Raw genomic sequence first — 24,949 nt, 5'->3', positions numbered from 1 at the left:
ACAAGATTATGTTCCTTAGTGTAAAGACACTTCTGGGAACTTCAGACTTCACAGAGCTTCAGACAAAGTCTTCCATACCGAAGTGAGCATGCAGGTTACAGGGACAAAACACCAGCATCTTTGAGAGCTCGACAGCGCTGCCCTGCCTTGTCCCTGCTCAGCAGCCACATGTCCTCTCCAGCTGCTCCCTCATCACAAGTCCTCGCTTCCCAGTAACCTGGGCAAGAAATCTGGACTCTTCACCTGTGCCACAAGCCCCACACATCTGCCCATGCAGCTGGGCACTCTCTCAGTGGTTGTCACAGCCTTGGCTGAGCGGCGCTTGCTGATGCCCCCCACACACAGAGCTGCCTTCACAAGGTTTGCACGTTCGGTAGGGATCACCAGCTCTGCTGTGCCAGGGAGGAAAACGAAGACAGAAAAAGCAGCCCACAAATGTAACCTTCATTTGGTCGCTGTTGCGGGCGATACGAAAACCTGCATGGGTTTCAAAGAGATGAAATGAAATCTAATTCCCAGCCATTCCCTTGTGACAAACATTTTTCTGTAAAGGTTACAAAAAAAGTTCCTACTTCCCAGCATCTTCCCCAGCTGGACAGAGGCTGCTTATTGCTTAATAAGCTTTGCCAGTTAAGACTATAGGAGCTGGAAGTGGTAATAATAGTAGGATAAGACTGGAAACCATCATTTCATTAGAACAATATGAAAACTGCTTCATTACTTTGTCAGCCTGTCTCCTTCCTGAACTCCGGAGACCTTTAAATTTCACGTGGTAAGCTTGCTGGGGAATAGGTGTAACTTGTGTAAGTAAAAGTTATACAACAGAGCAATTATGGATTTTATAGGTTACCGTCATGACTCTGAAATTGAGTAATACAGTCCAAACCCAAACATACCACGTTCAGCTAAAAGCTGAGCCAGCTCTACTGCGAGCAGGGCTGAGACCAGACAGGACAGAGGCCTGCCATGCACAGCAGAGCAAACAAAGCTTCGCAAATACTCATTTTTCGCTGCTTTTGGTGAGAGAAGAGTGGTGCTTTTCTTCAAAGGAGGTCTCCACAGGTCCAAAGGTTTGTGACTGTCCCTAGAGTAAAACAAGCTCAATGACAGCACCCAAATTAAAGCCTGCAGGGGTGGGGTGGCCCTCCTGCAACCAAGCATGTGATGGCAAACAGCAGCCTCTGGACAAGGGACAAAGGCCACCAGCCCCAGAAAGCCCAGAGAAGCCACCAGCCTGCCCGGCAGGCAGGATTTCAATGAGTCAACGCACAGGTCTCAACTTAGAGGCTATGCTTCAAATGCAGCTCGTGCCAGCTCTCCAAGGAAGACAAGTCCTGTGTGAAAGGAAGCTTAACACCCAGAACGGATGAAGGGATAGAAAGATCACAAGGTCTCGAGGACAAGAATTGATTCCTGAAGAAGACAATCACTGCAACCCTTCCATACGTTTCTGCTGGGTTGCCAGATAGAGGGCAGTTTACTTGTGGGGGCATCCAGAAAGGAAAAATAGATCCTCAAGTCAGCCCAAGTCAAATACAGCAAATATTTAACACCCAGCAGCACCTACATGTTACATACATGAAAATAATGTTATAACTTGACAGATGATTATGTATCTGATTTACACTATCTCAAGTTTTCTCCCACAGGGTGTACATTAAATGCATGTGATTATCTCCATCATCCACCCCTAATCTTTAAGTTTGTATGCAAACTTTAGCACCCAACTTGAGAACTCATTCATCTCCCTTACAAGGCAGTGGACTTGTCTAAAGCATTTTTAAAAACTCCCCAACATAATAACATAGAACATTAAAATCATTCATAACCAATCATAATTTAACAGGATCTCAATCTGATACATAAAGAATAAAAGCCAATATTAATTTTGGTAACTTCCTTTGACTTTCTTGCCTTCATACACAAGCCAAAATCTAGAGGATTTTTAAAATAATAGAAATAACACTCAAAACTCATTTAAAGTAAGCCTTCAGTTATGTGCCACTACATCCCATTTTGACATGGACCAACCCATATTTGAAACAGTTCATGAGATCCTCATGAAAAAAGGCACAGCTTTCAGATTTATTCTTACTGACATATATGTAATTATCATATAAACCCACTGATCATCTCTGGAGGAAAAAAAATCATAAGCAACCCAAATATTCATTAAAATTCCTGAAATACTTTAATTGGTTCGTAAAAAGTTAACATGTTTTTCCTAGAACTCTGCTACTGCCTGAGAGCTTTTCAGAAATAGTCTGATAGGCAGAAAAGCAAACAACCCACTGATTTTGAAGGGGCAAACCTAAAATTAAAAAGGTATAAAATACTTTAATGAAAGCAGAAGCTAGCTCAGATCCCTATTTTTGGTTGCCAAATAACGTTCCTGAATTCCCATCTTATAATGTATGCATACAACATTTTTTGGCATCATAAAACAGGGAGTAAATGATGAATTACCCTGGAATTCCCAGGGAATTAGTTCTGATATGCATGTGAATACCAAAGGAATCCACCGAGATTCGTGTTAATGGAGTGACTACAAAGGGGAGCTGGAACGATTTGACACTTATTATAAAGTTAAGATTTATCGGTCACTGCTCATCAGTTGCTTTAACGCCCTGGCAGAATCCTTTGTATTTGACATCTAAAAGTATAAAGGAGAAAAATGTTTCGCCAGAAAGCTCTGCTGGCAATAAAATTAAGCAAAAAATAATTAGTATTTTAAGAATAATAACGATAAAGGAAAAACAGTACTAGGACTTTATTACTTTGCTAGTAACAAATACGTTTCACGAACCTGTTTATGGACCAAAGTCCTTGGCACTGGCACAACATACATTCTTTCTGCACAGATTTTCACACAGAATAGTCTTAGAAAAAGCTTAAAAAAAAAAACCCACAGCTATTTGAATTTTTACTTCACTACCTCAGGCTCTGACACAGTATTATTACAAAGCTGCATATTCCAGCATATCCCCCTATTCTATCAGCTGTGAATGTCAGGAAAGAGGCTTGATTATCAAATACACATGCTCGCTCTTCAAAGCAGGGAGTGAAATTCATGCAGCTGAGCAAATCTCCAAAACGTAACAAAGATCCAAATGCTATGAGGCTCTTTGGTCAGCAAGACCAACTCTGGCCACTGCACAGGCATGATCTGGGAGGCCAGGAACAGGTCAGAAACCTTGAGGAAAAAATCCAACTTATTAAATGTATAAACGTATGTGGAGAGGGCACAGATGAAGATGCTCTTTTAAAAGGCTTTGCAACCATGCCCTGGCCAAGGCATGACTTTGACCTTCGCAGCCCCAGCTGAGAAAAATCCATTTCCCTGCCTGAGACACAGGACTACTGTGTGGAGAGTGACTGTAAACACGAGCAGCTTATTTCTGGCACTTGGATCTTAACAGGGACGCCTACCAAAAATTTGTGGAAGATGATCATGCGTTTCAATAATACCTTTGGTTTGGATAGCTGTGAGGAGAGCAGAAATGAAAGCCAGAACGTGGGCCAGAGCAAACAGGCTTGTTTGGGGAGGAGAGGATAGGGGGAGAGGGAAGAAGGACCAGAAAAAGAAAAGCAGTGAAATGAGAACATATGTGGAAAAGAAACATATTTGTGCCTAACAAACACACTGTTTTCAACAGGACATCATCTGCACAGCACACATCCAACGAGATCTTTTGATACAGCAAGAACTAGACTACCTGGACAGCATGGGATGCTCAGGTTTCCCTGGGACAACTCTGAACAAGACACCAGCCAGTTGTAGATGTTTTCCCCAGAGTGGGCTCACAGAAGTTGAGAAGTGTGTGCACGCTGCTCTAAGCAGCCCCAGCCTGGCAGAGCATCTCCTGCACCACAGGGTGTACCGACACACGACTTCAGGCCACTCGCGTGAGATACAGAGACTGCATTCCACATTCCTCCACCATTCTTGTTGAGAAGGCAGATTTAAATCAGACCCACACCTTTCCAAAACAGACCAGTTAGATCTGTATCCACCTCTCTGGCTAAGGCTTGCATCTGTGTTTGATACAGCAATTTGGACTCACATGAGGACTTGCATCCATGTGTGTGTGTTACCCATTTCTGACCCTCTTACCCATCCCTTGCTAGCAGCGCATTTCTGTCAGGAACAAGACTGATGTTTCACATGCTGGCTTAGCTTCAAACCAGCTGCCATTAAAAATAAACTCAACAAGCTGCTAGAGAAATGCCTCCTTCTCTTCCTAGGGCTCAGAAAGGACAATCTTCCATTCAGCAGAAGAAACAATTCCACCATCCATAAAGCGACAGGTTCAAAGTCTATCTTGACAGTCAGCAGGGTCAAAAATGTGAATGAGACAGAAGCATGAGGCCGGGGAGCCCTGCACTCGCCTTGATATTGAAGGGCAAGGCATAAAACACTCAATGTAGAAGTCATGACATTTTTATATTGAGAAGAGCTATTTCAGATGATGTTGAGGGGTTGTCATGGTTCCCTTGACCCCTCTATAGCTGGACACTGCGAGAACAAAGAGAACATTGAATGCAAGACTTTCTATTAATTTTTATGGCATCTGAGCCTTGAGTCATTAAGCTATGTGGCTGTACAGATGGTTACAAAAATAGATCTAATAAAACGTGTCAAGCTCTCGGCAGCACATTTAAAACATTTCTAGACCCATTACGATAAATAGAATGCACAATGGTACCGCTTGATGTAAAAGATTTTGTAGCCATTATTTGAAATCAGTGATAGAGCCCACTGAATTCAGAGTAAAGTCTCACTAAATCCAGAAACTTTATACTGAATCACACAGCTGTGTAACCTTTTTCTATTATATACGATACCTTCTCATGTCATCACATCAAGAGAAACTCTTCCCCTTCGCAAATCTCTGCAAATAAAACACTTCTGCCACCATCAGCACCCCCTCACTTTTTATTGAAAAGCCCTAAAACTTTTCAAGATGTAACAAAGCATCTCCGTGCTCCACTTTTTTCCCCTTTGAAAGCACATTATTGGAATCCCTCTCTCTCTGGCATGCAACAAAGGAAGTCCTCTATGTAAAAAAAAATAATAAAAAATTAAAAAATATATGCTAAAGTTGTATCTATGCAAATGTACATTCCAACATGCTTAAAAAGTGGGTATTTATCACAAGCAGAACCAGCTCTTTCACATACTCATTATCTTGACAGACAAGACTATATGCAAATTTCATGCATAAAAAGTTAGTTCAAAGAATCCTTAATGTCCAGCTTCCCTAATAACAGTATATTATCTTCTATCCTCCTTTCCCCAAGGTGATCCGCACTAAGCTCATCAAAATGCAACTCAAAGCTCTTTGTCTACAGAGATACCTGCCAGGCCACCACTACCCATCCGGCTGGTCATCAGTCAGGCACAAGTTATCATTGCCAGCTTGTAAAGCAGGATAAGTGAACAATTCCTCAAGCCATGCAAGAGCTGTGCCTGACATCACCTCTCATTAGTTTTGTTCCCCTTATGATTACTGCCTCCTCCTTTAGTGCACCGCGTTTGCCAAGACCTTTTTCCTCACGTTGAGTGGAAAAGCGTCCCTCTGCGCACACAGCTCCAGCAGGCTTCTATCCTGACACTTGGGAGTAGAAACAAATAATAAACAGAAGGGTGCCAAGGATTAAGAAATAAGCATAGATGTGATTAAAGTACCATTAATGAGACGGAGAAGAATTTCTTGGTTCACAACCATGAAGGTTTGCATATGTTAGTGGGTGATTTCAGGTTTGAGTAGGCTACAGTCTAATGAAATGAGGATGAAAAAAAAAACAAACATCTGAAGTCGATGGTGGAGTAAGTCCTCATCGCAGTGAGCTGGCTATAGTATCAACTATATATCAACTGCAGTAATGACAGAGGTCTCATTAAAACCCGTATCTTTTCTTTTCATCTAGTAGTAACACAGCGTGACAAAAAGCCAATTCTACGGCGGTTAGGTCTCCTATGTAACAGAGGTGTGAGCAACTTGAAATAGTAGATTGGAAAAGAACCACCATCAACAACAAAAACTAAAGGTGTTAGTTTCTTCTTTGTTTCTTCCTATCTCTGGACAACTGTGTAAGTAAGGAAGGTCAGAGAGTGGGTATTTGGCAACACGCTGAAGTTGGATGGTAGATGCAATGAAAGCGAACTTCGGTCATTTACATCCAAGTTTTATTACAAATGCTGTAGTCCAAACTGTGATTTCTACTTTGTACCAGCATTTACTATGAGGCGTTCCCTCATCACTAGATGTATTGGTGAAATACAATAAAACAATAAAATGTGGTAAGTAAGCCAAGAGGCACCAAAATGTTATTTAACAGTGATCCTGCTGTGGGGAATTCTGGTTTCATTTTCTACTTCAACTGTGGGGAAAAAATAAAGGGCAGAAACTGCTATAAAAGAAGGGTTTAACTGTGAATGTACTCTTAGGAGTATGCTGAGGTGTATTCAAAGGATGATCTTATTTTAGGCAATTATTTTTCAACTGTTTTTGCAGTTCTGTTTGTCGCTAAGTCAAACTCCATACTCAATCGATAGCCAGAATATTAATACCATCTACTGATACACTATTTGATATTTGGTTCCTTTACAGGATTTCATCTAACCTAATCCTTTTAACCTTTAAACAAAGTATATTATCAAATCATAAAAGAGCAAGGAAAGCACTGATGAAATTTTTGAGTTTGTCAAACTCAATTGCATCAATACACGATAATAAAAATCATTACAGCACAGCATGTGATACATATTTAATACCCACGTTGGTAATTTTTAACTGAGACACAATATGCCCAGCTTCCTAACACATATATAGCTATAAGAAGCTTATACATAATCATCACTGCACTATCCAAGGCAAAAAAAAAAAAAAAAAAAAAAAGGTTTAGTAAAATAATTCTTTATCCAGTTTGGTGATTTCTAATCAGTTTCTCCCCATAAAACACAATAAATTTGTTTTGCCCAACGAAGCACTTCCAGTATTTTTTCTCCAATGCTAAGAAGCTCTCCCAATCTGTAAGCTCCATATGAAAGAAATGGTATTTTATTCTTATGCTAGGTGCTGTATAAAAAAAAAAAAAAAAAAAAAACACAAACAAACAAACAAACAAAACAACACAGTGACAGCAACAAATACCAACTCTGACCTTTGTTTCTCCCTACTTGTATGTCCTTCCCAGGATCGTGACAGTAAAAACAACCATCTCTACCTTAAACTTTGCTATGCTTTTCACCAGGAAATACCTTGCTCAGAAAAAGGAAAGTTCACTGAAAGAAACTTCTTATCCTTCTTCCTCTGCTTCCCCCCGCCTCTTTTCCTGGCTTCCTCAGGGCAGCATTGTTTGTTCCTTCCCCCTCTTTTCCCTGTTTCCTGGGGTCTGGGTTCCCCCCCTTCTTTTTGGGAGCTGTGCCTGAGGTCCTGCCCAGCTCTCCCCAGGGAGCACAGCATCCCTCACCCAGTGACACCCCGCGGTGCTGGCTGTGGGGATGTACTGATAAAGGAGGCAAGATCTCCATGCCCCCTCCCCAGGAGCTGCCTTCTCCGGTTTCTCACCATCTCATTGTCCAACTACTGTGATGGGACCTTCCCTCCAGCTCTGATTCCTGGGGAGCACAGGAGCAAGGCTCCTCTTCTCTCCTCACCTCTCCAATGATCTCTCGTTCTCCTGCTACCCACCAGTTTTACAGCTCATGGGATAATCCTGTTCTGCTCACCAAGGTGAGACTGGCTCTCTCCTGTTTTGGGAGTAGACGTGGGGGTTTGTCCTGGCTGCTGTGCCCGGTGGCACAACACACCGTGCACCCCAGGGACACGGCCCCCGATTCCTGCCCACAAGTGCAAAGGGCTGTTGGCTCTGGAAAAACAGACTGCCTACACTCGAGTTGCTTTCTCTGAAACTCTTCTCTTCTGATTCCTCCTGCTAGAAATTCAGCTTGTGGTCTGGAAGATGCATCCAACCCTTCTGCATGCCTGGAGACTAACCTCTCCCTCACTCCTACTGCTTCCTGGCAGGCAGCGCTTTACCAGGAAAGGAAATAACCGTACTTGAATATGGCAGAAGTCCATCTTTCCCATGTAATCTTAACAGCAGAAGAAATGGTTTCCTGCAACCTGTGCCAGCTACCCCCTGCCCCCCTAGCTGCTGAGGGAGGCCACCAGACCCGCTGCCTCCAGGGCAGCCTCCTGAGCACGAAGCCTCTGGCCAGAGCCAGGCCTAGGATACAAAAGGTCGGTGGCAAGTCAAAGATCATCCTAAAAAACCTGAAAAAGGCTGGCAAGGTGCACACACACAGTGGCACAGCAACCCCTAAGAGGGGAACCAAGCACATGGATGAACCATGCCAGCCACACGTGATCTGCTCTCCACCAAGGCCACAAGCACGATATCCAAGGTGCCACATGCATGGGGCCTGGCAAACAGCAGCCTCCTGCTGCCTCAAAGCAATCCTCCACTTCTGGGTCCTTCTTATGCAGGAGCTTCCTCGTGCTAAGGTTCTTTTTGGAGTGAATTGGGACATGAAGGATATTGTTCTGCTTGGAGATATTTTGGTTCTGAAGGAGAGGGTTTATCCCAGTTCCTGTGTGAGGCATGCATAATGACAGCCGTGTTATTTATGAGGGAATAGTGGCAATAATGAGCTTGCTTAAATAGCCAGCCCGCATTTACACAGGGAGCCAGAGGCAGAAGCCAGACTGCGATGTGGTTAACTCTGCCACTGCTCTCATTTATTTTTTGTGTGGGTCGTTCTTAGCGCACCTCCCCGGTTTTAGCTTAATAAGAGAATACACCCAAATACAGTGAAACCAGAAAGACTGACTCTGTACTGAAGCACTTTGGTGAAGCTTCAGGTTTGACTCCAGCAGGGGCATGGCACTGTCAAGGCTTATTTTTAACCACTGCAGGTAACACACAGATGAACTAAATATAAAACTGCTCATGCAACACTTCACGGTGCTGGGCTAAGGTTTTTATTGTCTTAACTAAGCGTCATGAAGTCTCTTCGGAGAGCATTTTATTTAGGAGCAGTAATGCACAGTTATCAGGGGGCTTCAGTTCATTTAATTAAGCTGAATACAATTATACTCTAGTGGGTCTTAAAAATGCAAGAATCTATTTAAATATTATTTAGATGCGTATCTTTTAACTACCGCAGACTGCACAGGGCTTCCTGTTTATATCAATTAGGGATATCAACCTAGCAGTAAAGACTCTCTCTCTTGTCAGTGTATAATCCTTTCTGCTCTGGGATCTGGTATTTTATTTGTTCATTCCCCTTTAGCTGTGTACAGTGAAGATGGGCTTTTCGCATTCCTGTGCGCCCATATTGCTTCATCGTCGCCAAAGCGCTTCCTAATTAGGCTAAATAGACCTCTTATCCAAATAAAAGAGGTATTTCTGCTTACCTACAAAGCAAATCCTACTGAGTCTGGGTTCGAATAACTGTGTGGCTGCCACATCTCCCAGGTGTCTCAAGCACGTGCTTTTCTGAAGGGGCAACATGCAATTCACTGCTTAAAGGAGCCCCCCAGCAGTGTGCTACATGCTTGCTTCAACCAAGTGCTTAAGCCCATGGTGCTGCCTATCCAGTAATGCCTCCCACTGATAACATGTATTGCTTTTATTGGAGACTGAATGCAATTATTCAAGTGTTGCACATCATATTTTATCGTTCAGTTCAGGGTGCATCTCTGTGAACAGCCGCGCGTGGTAAAGGAGATGCTAAAAATCAGACGCTGGCAGAACCCCAATGTCAATAAGGCGCGTGGAAAGTCACGTGTCTCTACATAACCCAGTAGTTTGTTCTGATTGACCCAAGGCCCCGAGCCACAAGTTGAAAGACAGCAACTGTAGATAAAGACACTTGGACTTGGCGGGTAAACTAAGTTCTTACTTGAACAACTTCTCTATGCAACACAACCCCAACATCAAAAGAACATCCCCCCTACAAACCATTTGTCAGGAAAGGTGTCATGCAGAAGAAAAACATCTCACCTAATTGTAAAAGCGACTGTAAAGTGAGAAAGCCTCAGTTGGATGAGTCCCCTCACAGGTTCTGCTTCTGAGATGAAAGAGCCTGCAGTCTCAAGGAACACCAAGCCGTGAACCCAGCAAGCGTGGCAGAACAAGCTGTGTACCTCGGCCTGTCTGAAGCACCGCAAGAACCGCAGGGAGCTCTCCAAGCAAAAGGAAGGCGTTACACTACTTGCCACAGCGCGCACCATTATCAGCTCCGAAACAAAGGATGCATAGTACATCAGCTGCCTCATGCATAAAGGATTGGGGCTTGAAGGGAAGCAGATTTTGCTGTAAGACTCTCTCGAGGCAAAAGGAGAATCACATGTGGAGATCTCTTTGCAACCTTTAGAGGTACAACCCTACCCATAAGGGCTGGCTGGGAATGAGTTACACATGTACAGGAAAGCTGGGCATTCGGCTGTGTCCAGCCAAACAGTAAACCACTCTCTCACCTTCAGCCTGTTTCAGCTAGCCAGCCCTCTGCTACAAATCATCCCCCTGAAGCATCTGCTGGAAATACCTGCCTGGTGTTATCCCACATGACTCAGTGGTCATTAGCAGCTACCCACCTATACCCTACACACGTCTTTAAGCAAAAACAAAACAAGGTGCAACCAAATGGACACAAAGGCTTACTTTGCCCTCTGATATCCCTACCCAACACCTGAAACAAGCCCTGTCACTTCTGAGCTGGCCCCAAAACTCCGTTACCAGCCCCCCACGTGCTCCCTGCCGGCCTGCGTGGTCCCGTCAGCACCGGGCCTCCCCGGGCCGGCTGCGTGCTGACCTTCCTCCCCCGAGTCCTGGCGCACCCTCTGCTCCTTTCCTCTCACAGATGCTGCAACTCTTCCTTCCGCACGATCTTCCCAAACCCCTCTTCCCAGCAGTTGCAAGTGACGCTTCTTGGCTGGGACCTACTTTTCACTTTTCTAGCCAGAGAAATAGAGTTTCAGTACTGCACCTCTATCGTTTGCCATCCGCCATCTTCTCTTTACGTTGGAGGTATTTGCCTAAGTGAGGTGGGAGTCATCTGGAGAACAAAACAACAAAAAAAAAAAACCACCCACATTGTTGCCTTTTTTTTTTTTTTTTTTTTTTTTTGAACTGCTCAAAACATGAGCCCCAGAGAGCAACAGCTCTGCCCAAGAAAGGCAGGATAGCCAGAGATCTAACGCACTCCCCCTCACCTTTTCCATGCAGTTTACAACATAAATAGCTATCCGCAAGCACTGTGAAGTAGCTGTAATTAGGTTTGGCAGATGGGGGAAAAAAGAATTTGTAGAACCTTTTGTATTATAAGTACATTTGAGATGAGGATTAAAAACCACAATTAACTTGGCAAGGACTACTTGAAGAAAGTAGCATTCTGTCAGAGAGGAAAATCAGCAGTCAGGACTTCCAACTCTTCCTTTTGTTTCAACTTTGGTAATTAGGAACCCGACCTCTAAAGCGAACAAACCTGGTGAGACTCGTCATGGTTGAGTCTGCAACAAGGATATGCAGAAGCATCCCTCCCCATTCTCATTTCTGCATGAACTCACACACACCATATGTGGTATGAAGCAATTCTTCATCACCACGCCAATATTTTGATTAAGTCCTTGACCTTATGTTCCTAGTTAACTTCCTGAGTTTAGATAGATACCATACAAAGCTTAGGTTTTACAAACTTTACCCATCTGCACGTATATGCTCACTTCCAGACATAAAACCTAAACAATACACTGCTGGATATGCGCTGAGCAAGAAATAACACATTGACATAACATGACATACCCCAATTTCTCCTCAATATGTTACACAACAGACCATAGCACCACAGCGGAGTGGGATGACACAGGATTAGACTCCATTTCATGCCTCACTGCAGAGCACTCAGGTAGCAGTAATTAAAGAGGAAAGCAGACCTTTTAAAGAATGACAACCATTTTGTACTACCTACAGCTGAGCAATCTCCACTGATGAAGCAAGAAATAAAGAGACCTTACTGCAAACCTCTCCAAAGAATGAATAGGGCACAACGTCACAAACAACAAAAAACCCCGCGTCTTTCAACCTTTATTTGCATGCTGCACAGCAAGCAATGTAGAACATTACAAGCTGAAACACAGAGAAATTTGGGTAATTAAGAAGAGATACCAGGAACTGTTATTTTTCTCTACAACAAAAACAAGACCTTAGAGAAACTTTGGAGAAGTACGGTATGTAAAAACACAGAAAAACGTCCAAAGAATTTGCCACGTTGTGGAGATTCCCAAAGCGCCAGCAGGGAAACTTCCTTTACTCAGCCATTTTTCTGCAGTGGAATGAAAACAGACATAAGGAAACACATTCAGAGGGGCAAGAGAAAGCCACCTGCTATTGCAGCTTAACTGGTGTTGCAGCCTCATAGGCACGTGGTGCTGTCAACACTTCTCAAGGGGTGACAATGGACAGCTTAGTGGTGGCATGCACTTGGTGGTGACCAAGGTCCTCTTAGATGGCAAGGCCTGACACTCAGCATAATTAAGAAACACAACCCAAAGCACCTTTCTAGAAAAGAAATCTGACCAACTGCAGATATTGGCACTAAGTGTTGAAACTAGCCCATCCGTATGCCAGAGAGACAGCAAAAGGAAAATACCTGTGCTCCAAGCAGCATCTCCCTTACTGCCGAGGTGATGCTGCTCCCTCATTTAATAACACAGAACCCACCTGGCAGCAGCAACATGTCCCAGGTACTGTTTACACCCTAGACAAACAGGCTGTAGCCTCCAGCCCATGTACGTTGATACAGATTTCTCCAACCTCCTGTGGAAATCCTTTGTCCCTAATTTCTCTATAAAACACAACATATTCCCACAAAACATTCCAAAGCAGAGGTTTTGAAGTGCAAACACGCAGTCATCTTGAAGTTGGAAACCCGAAGACAGAAGTCCCGACTGACATGCAACGTGCAGTCTGCCCCCACCCTTTTCCTGTTAGACAATGGTTATTTACAGACTCTGAGGTGGGAAAGATGACAGATAATGGAGTGGAAGTCAGAGCCTGCGAGTTGTGATGCATATTACATCTGGATACAGTTACACACGTGTATAAAACTATTGTTATTTTCAACCTCACGAAGCATACTTTTTGGCTTAAATGCAAAATATTTGTTGTCGGCTTTCAGAGCTACAGGGTTAAGCTAGCCAACCACTGAAAGCACCAAAACCACAAGTACTATCAACTGTTCAGTGTAGCTGAAGACTAGGCTTAAGTGTATGTAATGATAATGATAACGATATGAAATCAATCTAATAAGGAGAGTAAAAATGATAGTGATGAGCTTCAATCTAGCAGTAGAAAATAAGTGTATCCAGTTTGCTTTCCATCCCTAGGATAGTAGTAACAATTTCCGGTGTAAAGAACCCCTTCGGCTCAGCCTGGACACACAGGAAGCTCCACCTGTGAGACTGCAAGCACAAAATCCTAAGAGAATGGATGTGTTCAGAACTGTAACAGATATGGACACATGGAGACAACAAATACAGGTAAATCACGATTCCAAAGATCTCCCCAACTCTAAGTCCATAAATGCCACAGATTCTGTATCACAGTTAAAAAAGTATACCATGACTGGTAAGATACAATGGCAAGCAGAATTCCTCAAAAGCCTAAACCACATTTTCCTGAGGTAGGACACAATCAGCCCTAATATGCGTTTCCACCAAAGCTCCAGCTGTGGATGTACACTCTGCAAACTTGCAGTGCGGTGCCACTGAGCTCTCATGACAAGTGCTCTCAAATCCATTTTTCCTCCACCGTGTTAGGCCAAGCATGCAGGGGAAAAGAGCCAGCTCCGCACTGAGGAGTCAGCTTGATGCTGGAAGAACCATGGGGCTCAACTTGCTTGAACTTGCGATGAAGTGAAGTTGTTTCTCTCCTTTCCTGTTCAAAACCCATGAGCCATGCTCAGTTTCAGTGTAAATAAACTTTGGTGCCTTAGGCTTGCAAAGTTTTTATGTAAACAGTGCAGAAATTAGTCCCTTTATCTGTGGTGCCTTTTTGTCTTTTGTTTCATACCCACTGTACCACCCAAAGCACCTCCAGTTGCAAACAAGGTTAGGAACACCCAGCACCAAGGGACTGCTCAGGTGCTCTCGATTCACTACTGCAAGAAGCACGCTGATGTTTTCATTGTCATCTGTTGACTCCTGTCATGACCACTGCAAAGCTTTCAAAGTACGGCTTTTATTGCTACATTAAATAGTTACCTAATCTCCTTTACACACACTCCACCACACTGAGGATACACTGAAGGTAGAGAGTACTGCGATATAAAATTTTAGCATGCTGTTACCAGACTAAAACACACGATATATCATCGTAAATACAATGACAAGAACAAAAAAGAAAAGGACATATTTATGCTCCTGATAATTGTATTACCATACTTCTATGAGTGCATCTACCGATGCACATGAGGAGGGCTTGTTTTTCATCTTAATTTTTTTCATCTGGAGGCCTGATCACGTAAACTGTTCTCAATAGCATATCCCTATGTTCATACAGGGCCATGGGGAAGTAAAATCAGCAAAATCCAATGAGCCTGTAGCCCAGCTGACCTGAAACAGCACTCCAACCAGATTGCACTTGGTGTGACACGGATGTCAGGAACCTGTTCTCCCATTTATTGAATTACGCTTAGTAAAGAAGCCTGAAAACATGATTTAGAAATCATCGTTGTATTATATTCTTAAGCTTGTCCACCTAATTTTCCGGTTAAGCCCTGCTTAAAACTGTTTTTCAGACAGGTTACACAATCCCTGCTCTCAATTTCACACCCTTCGTAGGAAACACGCCTCTGAAAGTAGCACGTAGCTCGGAAAGCCTTACCCTGCTGCCCTAGGAACCTACACCACCGCGCGTGTCATTATGCATATCTCGGTTCAAGTAGCAAGAGTCCACTATAACCTCGCGTTTCAAAGCCTGGAAGCAGACGAGAAAGCTCTGCTGCTGCTGTCGTAAGCACTAAAGATCCTCCACTTGACTCCAGAAGACCGAAGCATGCCCACACCTGGCCCGCATCCCAGCTGCTGGATGGCGGCGGGTGCGGCTCTTCTTGCTTCAAGTTTACCCATTCGTCATGTTGTAAACTTGTGCTGAGGACTCCCGGGTCTGAATGTGTTTCAGGAAACTGTGCTGTGATTTTTTTCCTGCCAGTCAGACAGTTAAGTCTTTTGAAGACAGTAATAACTAAAAGCCCTCCATGTCTGTCTCTCTATCTCATCACACACATCTTCTCTAACGGAGAACACACTTTTCTAGAAGAAAGTTAATTTTTATAGATTTGCACCAGTTCCTTCTCTTTGTTCATTTCCTCACGAAATGCTTGGAATCCAAATTCTTGCAAAGCAACCTGACATTTGCACCATCACAGGCTCTGCCATCTCCTCCTCCCACAGCCAACAATGGACACTGACAAAGCTGCAGGTTCATTAGTCAAGGTCCAGGCCATGCAATCACAAAGCAGAAAATTATCAGCAGCACTTCATGTTAAAAGAGGTATTGTTACCAATCGTTTTGCTGGGTCATTAGAAAGCAATTCTCATTCATCCTGTGTTACTGAACCTACCAAAGCCTGAGCACAAAGCGTGCTCACCAACCCTTAATACCCTAATGATGGGCAAAGTGGAAATGAAGAAAGCCTGTGCTGCTGCATGAAGGAAAAACTATAGAGGAGACCCAGCTAAAAGCAGAGACTACATATGATTGGGGGATTTCCACATACGATTTCTATTTTCCCCATCAATTTTTACATTTTCCTGTTGTTTAGACTATGCCAGTTTTTCATATCCACAAAAGGAAGCATCATTAATGTCAACCTGGTATGCCATTGCTCTTAGCATTGACACAACAAGCTTGGTTCATTGACTTTCAACATGTAAAAATTCAGAGGGGAAAACAAAAAGTATTTCAAAACACTAATAATGGAGCCCGTATTCACAGCAAGCCAACAACACATAGAAACAACAAAACAGAAAACTTGTCTCAAGGTTCCAATTTACCTTTAATTTAAAGTTACTTTCTATTAAACAGCAGCTCTCAGCAGAAAAAGAGATGTAAAAACCCTCCCTACCTCTTTCTCTGTAATTCAAAGGCCAGGGAAACCCTGAGTTTGCCTTCAAGAAAGAACGTAGAGGGCACCAGACCCACAAACTCTTATCAGTCCTGTTTAGGGTCTTGTGGAGACTGCACTGCCTGCTGGAGACATCTGTGTTATGTGACCTGGCATGTGAGAAAAACCCTGGACCAAAGGTTATCTCTGTGAGCTGTCTTTTTTCATAACGGGATTAGCGGGGCTAGGTGTAACGTTTTGTGGAGACAAGAGGGAAAGGAAATGCAACAGGTTATGTCTGAAGAATAAAGCTAAACACCTAAACTGAAAGTCAATCTCCATTTGGATCCCTTTATCTGAAGGGATACCACTCTGTGGTTTTGTAAACCAGAAGATATGAAAGGTACCAGTCTACAGAGCAGGGGTTAAGCCTACTGGGCTTTATCCTTACTCTTGCAACTGGGACGCACTTTAAAAACACACCCCAAAGTATCAGAAATCCTTTGAATTAGAATGTCTCCAAGTGCTTCCCAAGCCAGTGAAGCAGCACCACAGCCATTCTGCAGACCCCATAAAAGTTGGGTATACCCCTCCTCCAAATGCACACCCTACCGGAGCCAGGACCTGGCTGCCTGCCCACACCAAGTGCCTATGGCTGAGGCCAAAGCAGCCTCTGGGCGCCAAGCAGACATCAAAGAAGGGGAGGCACTTGAATGAGGTGCTGGGAGGGTGACGGAGGGACAAGATTTCTGCTGCAGGTCATGGCAAACTACTGGCAGCTTCAGGAAGAGCAGTCCTGGGAGGAACCCGCAGCTGGCACGAGCTGCCGCTATGCCTCTGGCTACTGCTATCAGCCAGGATCTGCTTCCCCCATCTCCACGTAGCCTGGCTTCCTACCAATACTTCTCCCTGAAGTATGCTAGCCAGTACGCAATTACACGTTATCACTGGGGTATTATCAGCTGGCATCTTTCTTTCAGTTTGTTTCTTTATTACTTTGATAAGAAATCCAAATAGCCACTGAAACACAGAGAGCAGGGTAGATCATATATATGTAAATATTACAGCTCCCCGGACAAGCAAAGGGGAGCCTTATTGTCCTCAAAGCAGATACTGTGTTCTCTTCAGCTAACAACAGTCGGTAGGGAAGCACTGGTTGTCTCTTGGCATGGTAACTGCAAAATATTATGGAAAGATAAAATTATCTTCTTCAGATCTTATAATGGATTCAATAGTTGGAAATCTGAAACCAGCAACTGCTTTGGAATGAAATTCCAGGAAGACTTCTAACTCATCGTGTCTCTTGCAAGTTCCTCTGTATCTTCTTCAGGTTGTCACACGAAGACAAAAGCTCCTCACATGAAAAAGTCTTCTTCAGCGAAGTCCCTGTTCCATCAAAACTGACCAGAGTTTTGCCAGTGATTTCATTAATGTCAGAATTACACCCAGATACCTGCTCCAGCTATGGAGCGAAAAACAACGCATTGGCATAAAAGACACCACAGGGTCTTCTACATACAAAGGTCAACAGGCCAAGTTTTGAAAGGCCACCTTTAAAAGAACACAATTCTTGATTTTCACTTCATACGGCAACTTGTTTTCAGATCCACATACAAACCTCCAGTCCCCGCTAGTGGAGAGTTTGCTGTTACCTCATAAATACCCGATTCCAAGCACTACATACCTCGAAAAAAATATCCTTTTCATGGTGCTGAATTTCAGGGATGCAGAGAATTCCTACGCTATTGCTCACAATCCACGTACTGGAAGCTCAAAACCTTACTATCCTTCAACCAGCCACTGCTGCTCTGAGACACTGCAAATTGCAATTAACCAGTACATTCCGTCGCCAGCTTGCTACAAACTAAGCAAGAGCTTTTAAGTCTAATTGTGTTATCTAGTAAGCTCCATTAACAGTACAAATAGCTTTGAGGCACTTATACCACAGCTGCAAGTATGGAATATTTCATTAGAATAAGCGCAAAAGGGAAAAGTTGCATTTACTTCGGCGAAATCCCAGTACAGCTGCAAATACACTCGATATTTGTCAAGTATAGCGAGAGTTATTAAGCGACTTCAAAGTCCTTAAAATATGCTGCTTACCAGCAGCACTTGACAAGTATTTGCTTCCCCTCCGGACCTGGAATCTGCCATCACAGGTTCCTGCTAATAAGGTCCTATCTGAAGCTACCTAAATGAAATGCACACAAACAACAAAATATATGCATCGGCCTGAGCGAGGGGGGCTCAGCTTGCACTTCAAGTAACTGCTGTGCACAGCATCGCCTCCCAAACCTGTGCCCTGAGGAGGTCCCACCGCGCTCTGCTCATTTACCTGGGCACGTCCAGTGGGCTTCCAGCAAGGGCAGTGGGATGAAGGGGACACCCTTCCTCCTCCCCATCACAGCAGTTCCTCAGCAGGAGGGAGGCAGACCCAGGCATTTCATCACCTTTATGAGGAACACCTCTTGCATCACAAGGACAGCGAAGCTGTCACCGGGCCAACCTGCTGCCATAGCGCCACAACAATTTCTGGGTTTATGGAGCTGTTCCCAGGGAGCCCCTCCAGTGGCTACAGCTGTGCTCCCTAAATATTTCAATTTATGAATTACTGTAAACCCCCAGAATTTAAGACCCATCTTCTAACTTCACTGACAGCTCATGAGTGGCTCTGCAGGTAACTGTCGTGGACATACAGACCATGGCCAACAGCCTACAGACACCCACTTGGACACCACTCATCTACTTCACTGCTTGCCTTTCGCAGCAAAGGTTTGAAAGGAGTGAACTTCTACATACCAAAAAGTTGAGCAGTGAAAGAGGCACTGGGCTACCTTTTCCTTGCTTTCAGGAGGACAGCCCTAAGCAAGTTTACACTCAGTTCACACAAAGATGCATTTTACAGCAGCAAAGCCTAGAAACTCTTTAAAAACCTGAAATCTGAAGAACACTGATAACTCGCAGTGAGAAGAGCTTCTGTCTTCCCTCAGATAAGTTATTATTATTTGAGACCCAGAACAAGGGTGGCTTTTCATATCTGTGATTGTGGCGTAATACGAAACAGCGCAGTGAGAAAAGATAGCAGTGCTGGGAGCACCCGCAGCAGCTTCACAGTCACAGGACGATAACTCCCTGCAAAGCAGGCTAACTCTAAGACAAATGACTTTCGCTTAGTTCTACTGGGAGAAAAACAACAAATAAATAGCTGTCTTCCCAAGAAGGAAAAATAGGTTGTACAGCCAGAAGAAACCTTTTAGCTGTGTGAGAATCAGACCTTTTTTCTGCACCAAACCCCAGCACGCTACGCTGTTGGTTTGGCCTCTTCCAACACCCCTTGCCAAGCGTCCAACAACCCTTTGCTTTTCCTAAACGCAGCGCTGAGACCTGCCAGAAGGAGAGAGAAAGGGGCTGCTCACAAAGTGCCGGCTGTCCGCTCCTGCAGCCTGGCAGCGCTGCCCCAAACCCTTCCCAGGGAAGCCGTGCGTGCAGCCGGGTGCCGCCGGACCCAACACGAGGGGCTACGAGGAACAGGAGCGAGGCAGGCTTCGCTTGATTAAAATAAGTTATATATATAATTTGAGAATATGAACAGCAAAGTCTACAGGGAAAATAAAAAAAAATGCAAGAACCGCAGCATCAAAGGCTAACAAAGTTCTCTGCAGAGTTCAGCGCCGCTTCAGCTCAGACCCCGCAGCCCCTTCCCGTAAAGGTTTTCTCCCCATGCCTGTTGCTTGCATCTCCGGAGCACGAAGTCAAGGCGCGCACCCAGCCCCTCCGCTCGCTGTTCAAGCACCCCGTGCAAGTTGCCGCACACACACACGGGGATATTTAGGGATATTCGGGGTTTTTTGCCTCCCCCCCCCAGGCAGCAGCTGCCCGCGGTCGCCCCCATCCCTCCCCAGCACCCCCCGTCCCCTCGCTGCCGGGGGTGTGGGGGGCGCCGCCGCCGCACAATGCCCCCATTGCCACCATCCCCCGCGGGTTTTGGGGAGGGGGCGGCACGGGGCAGCCCCCCGGCAGGTGCGGCACTCACCAGGATGCCCATCACGTCTGCCCACAGCTGCGCGAACGCCTCCGGGGTGCCGCTCTCCGCCGGGACGCCCTCCCGGTCCCGTTCCCGGTCCCCCTCCATGCCCGGCCCCGCCGCCAGCCTCCAGCCTCCGCTCAGCGCCGTCTCCCCGCCGGCCCCGTGCTGGTGCCGGTGCCGCCCCGCCCCGCCATGCCGCCGCCCCGACAACTTTCCGCTCGGCGCCGGGACCGCCGGCCGTGCCCCCCCCCCCTACCCCGGCCCGGCCCCTCCCCGTCCTCCGCCGCGCATGGCCGCTGAGGGGCGGCCGGGGCCGGGCATGGCGGCCGTGGGGCCGGGCCTCACCTGCCTGTGGGGAGTGGGGGCGCCGGGGCAGGCGGCCCCCGGGTTGTGGGGCTGGAAGGGGCTAGTTTTCCCCCGGGGAGGAGGGATCTGGCGCTGGTCTCCTCGTGGAATGGTTGTGGGAGCACTGCCTCTGCACGTGCCTCGTGCTTCACAGCACTCTGCCCCCCCGTATTGTAATACAATTAAATAATCCCTCATTACAGCAGCACTAGGATGCTTCTGCCTCAGAACCACCAGCCCCGTGCGGGCACACAACCACTCATTGAGTAACAACTCCGTGAGTGTGCAGCAGGCCACAGTGTGCCTATGGTGGTACGCCTTGCTCAGCTCCCACATTCTTGCCTCAAAACAACTCAAAAAGCTCCCCCTTCGAGCCGATATTCCCTGGAAGCACCTGTCTGTGCAGGGGGATGAAAAAGCGATGAATTTAACAGAAACACAGCTGTCACGCTAGCCAAGCACTTTAAATGCTCACGTCTAGAGCAGTTTGTGGCACCTCCTGTGTCCTGCCAGCTCTCTGTGCTCCCTGCGCAGGGCACTCCCTCCACAGCAGCACAACAGATGACACCATTTGCTACTGGGACTGAAATAGCTTCTGGAGAAGGTACGAAGCAGCAGTGGGGCGCCTACGTGTTCTTCACCGTCTCTCCACCATCCCAGTCATGCTCCTTTTCTGCCCTCAAAGCTACAATCGCCTGCCTTGCACTGTGTTACAGCTGCTATTGCTGGAGCAGTGAGTGGTGCTTACAGGACAGAGAAGAGGAGGTGCTGGAAAGAGAAACACCAAAAGAGTTATACCAAGAGAAAGTAATAAAGAAACCATTGATGCTTTAGAATTGTGCACATTAGGATGTAGGACATACATTGTGTAATTTGTCATATTAGTGACTAGTAATGAGAAATAATGAAAGGCCTGAAACAGATGCAAAATCTCTGCTAATTGACCTTTTCATTGTATGTGCCTATAAGCCTACGAAGCACGAGGATAAGGAGTGCAAAGTCCCTCTGTGCTCTGAGATGGCTTGCATAACCCAAAACTGGTTTAATTAGTCAGGGTAATTTACTTAGCGACCCTCTGAAATCCATGTTGAACCACTTGCTGTAGTAGCGCTAAACTACATGCAAAATATCTGAGCAAGGCACACTGTTCCCCTCAACATTTAAATAACCTGGGCTCCTCTTGTGCATACTGTTCTGTGTTATACCATCTTGTATTTTGGAGGCATATTTAAAAATAAAAATAAAAAAAGCAAGCTGCAGCACAAGAAACCTCCTTGCTGTGACTCACGCAGCAGTAGATTAAGATCAAATAGGTGCAGCGGGCAGCGCTCCCACTGCCTGGCTCCTCCCTGCCGATGGAGGTCATTGCTCCGTGCAAAGATGACTCAACAACTTGCAGAAGCCAGTCCCGAAAACATCTGCACTCCCCAGCCTGGCAGCACAGGTAACAGGAACTGGGTTACGAACCACGGTGGTCTGAGATCTGCTTCCTGAGCCATTAGGTCACCCCCCTCTGTGGCGGCAGCGACTTTCATCAGAGGAGCATGACACATGGCTGTGGCAGCCTTTCCCTCAGCCAGTGGACTTTAATTTATCTGAGAGTCAGAGCCTTTGATTTTTGGAAGGGGACACATGGAAAAAAAAAAAAAAAGAAAAGAAAAAAAAAAAAGTCTTGCAAAAAGTCACTCAACTCCAGGAGCAATTGCTTTAAGAAACAAAGTGACGAGCAAATTCCAACAAATCCATGGCAGGTTACAGTAGTTACACCTTCCATGGTCTTGCAATTACAGCCCCTACTGCAAATCATCTTCAGACATTCATTCACAAGATACCATTTTCCCAGAGATTTGGTGACTGTGACAAGCTAAGACATTACTTCCCCACTCTCCTTCCCCCATATGGCTCACCCATTCTAGATACCACGTGGTTCCTCTACTTCAATGATGCCAGTGTCCTGTAGTAACAAGTCCCAGAGGCATTTTACAAAAACAAACAAACAAAAACCATCAACAAACAAACTAAAAACCCCTGCTGCATCAAGAGTATGTAATTTTTCAAACAAACAGGAGCCCGGATCTTGCAAAGGTTTTGAAGCCCAGCTCTGTCTGCAGCCCAGCCTGTCAGACTTCAAGATTTGGGTTGTGTGACAACTGCTATTAATTAATTCCAAATTTACTTCAGTTTAGTGAGTTCAAATACAGTTTTCATTTCCATCTTTACCTGTAGTTGGCTAGATAACAACATAAGCATCCACAAAGCATCATGTTTAAGAATTATGTTGCACTGCATCTGTATAAGATGCCAGGCAGAAATAAACCCAGTCAGTAGTCTGAGGTTTTGGGACACCTCTCAGGAGCTCTGGCCAGGTGCTTACCATCTGGAAGTGGTGGGAAAGCAAAGCAGTGTCTGTACCCCCACAGGGCAGCAATGCTGAGGCTCCCTGGTTCATCAGACACACAGTGTGTGTGCTCGGGGTTGCACCGACACGCACCCCAGTGCACAGGAGGCCCTCCCTCTGCACCCGTGGTGATGAAGCTCCCTGGGGGCAAATCCCTTCGGGGCTCTTCTCCTGCCATGAAGCTCTACACAGGAGATAGAAATGGTCAGCACGGGTGTAGGGACTGCCTTTGGCTGGCCATGGTGGAGGCCCTGTGCATGCGAGTGTGTCCTACTGGCACGCCACCAGCTGAACGTGGGCGTGCAGTTCCTAAGTTTCCCACATCTACATGCCAGACAGGATTAGCCAACTTGGGGAACACTCCCCTGTGTTCAAGGTAGATGGGCTTTCTGCTGGAGGGCTAATCAAAGCAGGAGCCCAGCGCCAAGTCAAGGTGGCTGTGGAGAAGCTTGTCTTTCTCCCTTCTTTACTGAGGGCTTAGGCAGCTGGCCTTCACCAGGTCATGCTGTCTCTGTAATCACTTCTTCACAAGCACAGGCCCCAAACACAAACCTCTGAGTCATCAAGAGGAAAGATCACAATCGCCCTCTCCTCCAGCAGTGTACATCACCTCACCACAGTGTCACACAAAAATGACATCATGGTTTCAACAAAGCATTTAATATTCAAAAAAAAAAAAAAAAAAGCATTAAAATAAACTGGGAGAGATGACAAGCATCATCCGAACTGGATGCCTACAACTGCTTGCAACTGTGTAAGAGACTTCTAATCCAGGAAATCTATACAACAAACAACCCTGAGGACTTTGATATCACTTGTAAACTACCTGCAAGAGTATGTAAGGAAAGATCATGGTGACTTGGGAAGAGGATTGTGCCCCACAGCATAATGGCCACCAGACTTCATGGGATCCTGATAGATGACCCCAGGGAAGTGACTTCATGCTCAGAGGCCTGGCAATTAACCCCGTGTGCACAAACAAAACACAGGAGGTTTCTCAACACCACCACCACCACCCTGCCCAGTATATCAGGTCCGCATCAGAACATCAAAGCTTCGGAGAATTAAATAAACAAGCCCTTTTATGCACAGAATATAGGTGCAGGGGGAGGGAGAAGTAAAATTCCAGCTAGTCCCTACAGAACTAGCCCTAGAACTCTCTTAACACCAGCTAATTACAATGCAACGCTCTATTAGCAGTGATTTTATCGCCTTTCAGCTCCCTCCCTCTTCTCCCTTGGTGGGGAGAATTGAAGCATGCAGTTTCACATCACAGCCTTTAATTTACACAGCAACCCTTACCAGTTGCACGCTCCATCCCATATGCTTACCAGGACCCATACTGTAACAAATTTATCTTCTTGTCCTCTTTTTTTTTTTTTTTTTTTTTTTGAAAGTCCTTCTGAAGTGTCATTTCTTTTAATTCTCACCTGGTCCTTTATTTTTAAAGTATTTTCCTTAAGAATCATATGAATATGCACGGAACAGTTCACAGGATCATATAAATACGCATATAAGCAGTGGGGTGCTCTGTGCATCACCCATCATCTACAGGAGCCAGCAGCTGTTCTCCAGCAGAAAGCAGACGTGCTGGCTGCCCTTCCAGAAAGCCTCTGCCATGGGGCAGGATGGATGCTGCACACCCAAACCATCAGCAAGCAGGCTGCTGCTGTGTGTCAGATGCTCTTGGTACATACAGATGTAAATTGCAGGAGACAGATCTACCACACGCATTTCCACATCAGGCTGCCATGCACTCATGAAGCGATCAAGTTTCAGCATCCTCTGCCAGTTCGATAACTGCAGAAAGTGTTCCTAATTTTAAAAGCAGTGCAAACAATACTTATCCAGTGGCTTTAAAATAGACCGTATTTAGACTGGATACTCTTTGCTGTAGTCAGAAATCGTTATTTATTCCTTTAGAGGCTTAGCTGTCAGCTCCTGCTGCTGTTGGCAGCGGGATGAGTACAGAGCGTCGTGTCATGCAGCTACAGCAGCAGTGCCCAACACGAACCAGATGGAGTTAAGGCTGTGTAATTCTATCAGAAGAAAGCTGTTACAA

At 45.4% G+C, this 24,949-nt stretch overlaps 1 protein-coding gene across 4 annotated transcripts in view; it reads right to left on the bottom strand.

The window, feature by feature from the left end:
- Positions 1-24,949, bottom strand: part of SASH1 (SAM and SH3 domain containing 1) — a 197,769-nt gene that overhangs the window by 101,908 nt on the left and 70,912 nt on the right. For 3 of the 4 annotated variants that reach the window (XM_082757958.1, XM_082757960.1, XM_082757959.1), the window contains exon 1: positions 20,151-20,284. The exons of the other annotated variant lie outside the window; for it this stretch is intronic. In XM_082757958.1, the coding sequence (XP_082614084.1) occupies positions 20,151-20,249 (99 nt within the window). In that variant the 5' untranslated portion in view covers positions 20,250-20,284. Of the gene's footprint in view, positions 1-20,150; positions 20,285-24,949 lie in introns of those variants that run through there. 4 annotated transcript variants of the gene reach the window in all.

This window comes from Aythya marila (genome assembly GCF_965140915.1).
Source record: "Aythya marila genome assembly, chromosome: 3".
NCBI lineage: Eukaryota > Metazoa > Chordata > Aves > Anseriformes > Anatidae > Aythya > Aythya marila.
Note: the sequence above shows the minus strand (reverse complement) of the source record. Positions and strands in the feature narration are given on the sequence as shown.